This window comes from Nematolebias whitei, chromosome 1, assembly GCF_014905685.2.
Source record: "Nematolebias whitei isolate Nwh7 chromosome 1, NemWhi1, whole genome shotgun sequence".
NCBI lineage: Eukaryota > Metazoa > Chordata > Actinopteri > Cyprinodontiformes > Rivulidae > Nematolebias > Nematolebias whitei.
In genome coordinates this window covers 79,300,647-79,307,477 of record NC_056498.1, presented here as the reverse complement: position 1 = coordinate 79,307,477, position 6,831 = coordinate 79,300,647, and the positions used below count along the sequence as shown (strand labels likewise).

General features: G+C 42.6%; 1 protein-coding gene across 1 annotated transcript in view; it reads left to right on the top strand.

Moving 5' to 3' along the window:
* Positions 1–198: 198 nt before the first annotated feature.
* The window catches only part of si:dkeyp-121d4.3, a 41,333-nt gene continuing 34,700 nt past the window's right edge, over positions 199–6,831 (top strand). Inside the window, exons 1-3 of the mRNA XM_037698231.1 lie at positions 199–453; positions 4,955–5,005; positions 5,086–5,291. Coding sequence (XP_037554159.1) covers positions 265–453; positions 4,955–5,005; positions 5,086–5,291 — 446 coding nt within the window. The 5' untranslated portion in view covers positions 199–264. The remainder of the gene's footprint in view (positions 454–4,954; positions 5,006–5,085; positions 5,292–6,831) is intronic.

The window sequence follows — 6,831 nt, the reverse complement described above, 5'->3', positions numbered from 1 at the left end:
CCTGATTGGGACCCAAGAGGACCCCCTCCTCCTGATTGGGACCCAAGAGGACCCCCTCCTCCTGATTGGGACCCAAGAGGACCCCCTCCTCCGGACTGGGGCCCAAGAGGGCCCTTTCCTCCAGAGTGGGACCCAAGAGGACCCCCTCCTCCTGATTGGGACCCAAGAGGTCCTCCACGGCCTGGTTGGGGTCCATATCCTAATGACTGGGTGCCTCCTCCAGACTGGGAACGCCCACCCCATTGGAGACCTGGCCCCCCCAACATGGGTCCCAGAGAGCCATGGGGACCAGAGCCAGTCCCTCCACCTGTACCGATTCCCCCAGTCCTGCCACCTGTTGTCCCAGTAGGGCTTCCTCCTCCGGATCCCTCAGCCGTTCCTCCAGTGGCTCCTCCTGTCTGTGTGCCTCCATTTGGGTTCCCACCCTTTCCACCTCCTGTTTGGACCGGAGAGGTGAGTTGTTGAGTGGTTCTGTCAGAATTATGTTCAATTGTTAAACCTGTTAATTTAGACATCCCCTAATATGTTGAAGGCATTGTTGGTCAGGATTAGTTAAACTAGACAAACAGCTGTAACTGTACAAAATAAATGTCTAAAAATATATTAACATTAGGAGTGGAAATCTCTGTGTCTGGTGATTCAATTCTGATATTTGGTGTCACGATTCGATTCTAAATCGATTTTCGATTTAGAATCAATTTTTCTATTGAAATGGTCATAAATTTTGTTTCAGTCATGTAATTGAAAAGATTAAACAACAACGTAAACAAATAGAACAGTTATTTAAAACAATAGTTTTAGTTTTTTTACTGTATTGAATCTTTTTGCGTCATTTTATATTTATACCAAAAATAGGAACAAAAATAGGAGTGCATAAAATTCTGTAACTGAAATTACCAGTATTAGGTTAGCTTAGCTGCCTGGCTTTTTCTAAAATAAACAAAAATCTAGGAACAAGTAATGCATCCATCCATTATCTTTACCCACTTCTTCCTTTTCGAGTCACCAGGGTCACTGGTGCCCATATCCAGCAGTCACTGTGCGAGAGGTGGGGGACACCTGGACAGGTCTCAGGTCCATCACAGACAAAGAATTCAAAATCTATAACTACAAAAGTAAACAAAGACTTCAGCTAGGGCTGGACAATAATTTGATATAGAAATATGTCACAATATACTTTTGTTCAATAACGGTGATATGAGTTTTAAGCACAATTTCGATATTTCGATATGATTACAGCGTTTCACTGACACATTTCTTTTTTAAGTTCGGGTTGAAGCGACCGCTTCAGGTTCAAACCGGACAGGAAAAGGTGCGACACAACTACGTAAGTGCGTGGTGACGTAGATGTTACGCAGAGCTCGAGTCCAGCAGGCATTAGTGGTAGCAGGCTAGGCTAATCTCCAACGCGCGTTAAGTTTTCTCCAAAATGAGTGCCCATGACCGTCAGAACGTGACTGAACAAACTTTCACAAGTGAAGAGAAAGAAGATGACACAATTGATAAGAGAGGAAAGACTAATTTGGCGGTGTGGAAGTGGTTCGGCTATCCAAGATCCGATAAACTGCAGGTTTCAGTGTGCTGCAAAATGTGACGGAGAGTCGTTCCAACTAGCAGTGGGAACATCTAACTTGTTTCATCTGAAGAGTTTCCACTCGATAGAAATATGCTGAGAGTCACAAGATGAAGCACAATAAAAGTTTGAGTGTCCCTGAAACAACACCCCCAGCTGTATCCAAAGAGAAACGCATGCTGCATGGGTTAGGTTATGTTGTTGTTTAAAGTTAAAACTATGAATATTGACAAAGTTGAGCTTTATGTTTATTTGGCAGTGATTTCAAAATTTATTTGAAGGCTAAATACAAATAAAAGGTGAACATTAATTTGTTTGCACAGTTTTTCTGAGGCTTTTATATTCTTGATATCGAATTATATCGTTATCGACCGAAATTAAGAAATATATCATGATAAAAGTTTTGGCCATATCGTCTAGCCCTAGTGTCTAAATAATATTTTATTTAAATTACTGGATTATTTATTGGACGTGTGTCTTCTGTTTGTGAACACGTTTTATTTAGAGCTTTAAATCTTGTAAAGTTGCTACAGATCAGTGACGACAAAATGAATGAGGAAAACTACATCTGTATGTGAAGTCCTCTGACAGTTTCTCACCACCACGAGTTTAGTTTGATATGTTTCCATGGCAGGCAACCTCCTATGTCCTGTTGTGTCTGTGCTCGTGATTAGTTTTTAATTTTGGACTTTATCGTTGTGTATGGAAGCATGTCAGATATTCTTGTTTTATCTTTTGGTAAAAAGAAGAAACGCTTTTGTTTAGTCACATGACCACTTGACCAGGAAGTGATTCAAGCCATTGAAGAGATGAAAAATTAGCTTGGTGGAGAAAGAGATTCAGGGCTCCTCTTTAGGGCTGGGTACCTTTCTAAAAAAATCAGTATCAGTGTCGGTACCTTCACTTCAGTGTCGGTTCCTGGACGGTTCTTTTTTCGGTACCAATTTTGCAATTAATATTAATTCTAACAAGAATAAAATTGCGTTACACATTACAGTACATATCGTGAGTTAAATTTTTTTAACTTTGGTATATTTCCATTCCAAGTCGTTTTCTTAAAAATAAACAAATAATTTCCAGTTCAAAAGACCAGTTTCAAACCAGTGACGTCAGTGTCTAATGCTCACTGCTACACACTGAGGACCTTTTTCACTTAACAGGTTTTCTTCAGAAACATCAACATGTCTGTTTTCTCTGGACCCAAACAAGCCCACTCCTGGCTGATGGTGTCTCCAGCAGTAGAAAATGTTCACTCTGAGGGTGTGGATGATGCTTGTTGCACACACAGATACCTGGTTGTCAGTTTGATAGCACTGACATATTGGCCCTCACATCCCACCAGCAGGTCACTGGATTCACTGAGGTAGGGTTGATACAGACTTCTGCACCTCTGTGTCTCTGCCTGAATCTTCTCTGTGGTTCTCTGGGGTTTAGGGCTCTGATCATCTCCCTAACTGACATGAGAACAAAACATCAACAATAACATGGTTGTGTTCTTATTGCTCAAAAAACATTATCTAGGCTGAGAAATAAAGGTTTAACTGGTCAACAAAATCCTTTACAGTTTACTTACCTTCACCACGCAGCCTCCGCTGTAGAAAAAGACGGCAAACTTTTAACAACAAAGTTTGTGACTGTCCTGTGGCCCTCATGTCGCTTTTTTTTCCCTTTTGTCCTCCTCACATCAGGCTCAGAGGCTCCTGTGAGAAGAACATTAACATAAACAGTGAACATTAGGTTAACTGTTTAAGCAGCTGACTGGATGGATGAGCACATCTGTCAATCTTTAGTTCATTTCTGATTTTAACTAGCTACATGGCAGTCTATCCCCTACCATTATACAAGCAGGGCGCCCCGCCCCATCAACAGAACCGAGCGCCCCGTCTACCGAACCCCACCCCCAACCACCTGTCGGCACTGATGTAACGCTAAACTAGCGAATCGCAATGCAGGTGCACTAGCTAAAAAGTTAAAGGCAGCTTCTTCCTTCATGCTGAACCCTCACGCAGAACGCACCCCCACCACTTGAAAACTGTCAGTACAAACAGTGCACGGCTCAGATTTGCGTCTGTCTCTCCCCCCGCCGACCCCCCCGCCAAAAAGCCCAAAACTGTCAGTTCAGACAGGGCATGGCTGAGATGTGTGTCTGTCTCTCTCCTCTCACACACCCTGCTCTAAAACTGTAAAACTGTCAGTGTAAACAGCGTGTGGCTGTCTCTGTGTGCCCCCCCCCCCCCCCCCCCCCAAAACAAAAAACAGTTGGTTTAAACAGCGCGCTCCGTCCGTCCCGTTCCCCCAGGACAAAAATCATGGACGAGATGAGCGCCCCGCCGTGGCAAGTTATTTAGGGGAAACACTGCATAGATAGCCATAAAATACAGCTACACCCTAATATCGTAAAGTTAGTGTTACATGGATTCTAGTTTTTTACCACGATGCACGTATTAAGCTGCAGTAACGTTAACAAACGTAAACTTACCAGCTGAAATCCCAGACACAGCTCCATCCTCTGAGCAAAGAATAGTCCGGTCATGGAGATAATGAATCAGGCCGTTCAGCCTCTAACACTCACAGGCTGACTTTAATGCTGAGAGAGGAGGAGGGGAGGCTGCGGTCCTCCTCTCTCCTTGCAGGCAAACACAGAGCAACTTTCCGCTCTTAAATTGAAGCCGTTCGATGACACGCGCTGCACACGTGAACCCCGTTTGTGGGCGTAACTGGCGCCATAGACATACAACTGTACAGCAGCTCTGTACAGCTCTGGGTGTAAACACTTAGTCTGTTTGCTATATGTCTGTGTTTTATCTGCTGGTGTGCTGAAACCACGCATCATGTTACAGTCAATCACTGAAACTTGACACAGAAAGAAAAGGCATGTTTCAATCCATACACCGACCAAACTGCTTCGGTCAGTGCCATAAAAGAACCTTGGTTCGGTATACAGCCCTACTCCCGTTAGTTTAATATCTGCAGCTTGTCTGCCTGGAGGACTCTAACGAATGACCTGATGCTGCTCAGTAATGCAGATAGATAAATCTAACCAGGTTGAGTCAGGTCCACTGGACGGGTTCTTCTTTATTGAGACGTTTTTTTTTTTCCAAAAGACTTCACGCTGAGGAACCCATCCAGAAGACCTGACTCAACCTTGTTAGATCTGTAATGAATGTTTTTTTTGTTTTTTTTTCATTTTAGTTTACAACAGTACATTTCACTGGATATTAAGAACCCCCACAAAAAATTACTCTTAAAAAAAGCTTCCCATTTACTGACAACCCCCCACCCCTCTCAAAATAATGTTTTAGTTAAATGTAAATGTAACCTGACATGTTGAACCTGGTCGTGAAGTCCTGACTGCTGGACTCAGTTTCTGTTTGTTTTCAGCCCATTGTGGAGGAACCGATGCCAAACCCCCCTCCGGATCAGCCTGAATGGGTCAGTACCAGCCTGATCTGGGAAGATTTCTTGTTGGTTCCTCAGAAGCTCCTCATTCATTTTGTTTTCCTCGTCATCAGATCAAAGCTCTGATTTCTGCACCGCCTTCTGACGTCTCTTCTGCTGAGCCTAAAAAAGAATCTGAAGCAACTACAGTCACCAACGTTTTGTTCCCAGCTCCGCCCGCTGCCCCTGCCCCCACACCTGTGACTGCCCCACAACCAAAAACAGAAGTGAAGAACTCTGCCAAAGCTCTGGGTCTTCTGGGAAAACGTGCATTTGAAAGGTGAGCCCTTCATGGTGTTTCTGAGGTTCAGCTGCTGCTGGTCTGTTTCAGGAGTTAGTCTGATCCAGTTGTTATATGGGCTGTGCAATTAAACACATTTATAGTTCCAGATATCATTTCTGCTCCAAACAGTCAAAATATTAAAATATATATATATATTTTTAATTTAAAACATTTAGCCATATTCTATTTAAAGTTGTTTCTTCTAATTTGAAATAAATGTCTTCCTTCACCCCCACTCAAACCTTAAATTATGAACTCATTGGTGCTCAGCAGAGTGTCCCTTATTCTTGAGATGTAGGTGGACCGCGAGTCTGGTCCTGAAGAGCTGCTCTCCAGTGTTGAGCCATATGTCTGTTGAGAGCTGCTTTAGTTTCTCCAGTAAAGAGGTCTGAACATTCCTGCAGACACCACATCACTCAGGATGAACCAGCGTCTGTCTGAGGGTTCTGTTGGGTTTGAGAAACTCTTTTGATAGTCACTATCAGCACAAGACTAAAGGGCCTTTTCCACGCCTCCTCTTCAGTCTTGTTCGACTCAGTTTGATATGATTTTGAGTCCTTTTCCACTAGCACTTTTTCGTAGAACCGGACCCTTTTTTAGTCCCTTTTCCTCTGGGGTACCAATCGAGCCGAGCCAGCACCAAATCGTGATGTCAGAACACTGTCAGTCACTGATTGGTCAGGGGGCGGAGTCACTGGTTCTTTCAGAAACTTTTCAAAACATCTCGTTTGTCTCGTATGACAAAATTCATATCACAATATGTATTGTCAAGGGTGGCTATAACCATATATATCGCAATATGTTTTTGGTGTAAAACTTAATAGGGATTTTAAAGCATAGGGTGTCCTTTTGCATCATATATTTTGAATTAAAAAAAATTCCACTACTATGTCCAGAGAGTTTTTAAATAATAAATCAAGTATTAGGCTTCTTTCTTGTAGTGCAAAACAGTGCAAAAGATATCAAATGTAGTTTTAACCATATGTTTTAAACAAAACAAAAAAAGTTATTAACTCTTAACAGTTTCCAGTCTTCTCACTTAATAAATGAACAGCAACAGAACAGCATTTTACACTGAAACATTTCACCCTCCAAACCTCTAGTTGGCGACTCCTTCTGCTTTAATGAAGAGCTGACACAAAATGAGACTGTGACTTTGACCAGAGGGTCTCACAGTAAAATCACACAACACAGCGTTCTTTTCACAGATCAGAGAGCAGGTTTCTCTAAAGATGACCAACGCTTACTTTAACTTTCGACCGAAAAAAAAAACCTTTTGACGAAACGCAGCGTTTTGCGCATGCGTCAGAATACGGCAACACTACGGCAAGCCGGCTGTAGTTAGCTTGTAGCTTCACTACTTGGCTCTCGAAGAAATGACTTTAACGCCACTTCCGCACAGTTTTCAACTAAAAAAAAGTAACGATTAAACTGAAAACTCTGATTTTAAATTAAACGCAGCATTACTGCGGTTAGCTGGTAGAAGACAAATCTATATCGTAGGCTAAATTTCTATCGTTTCTACCGTGTACCGTTT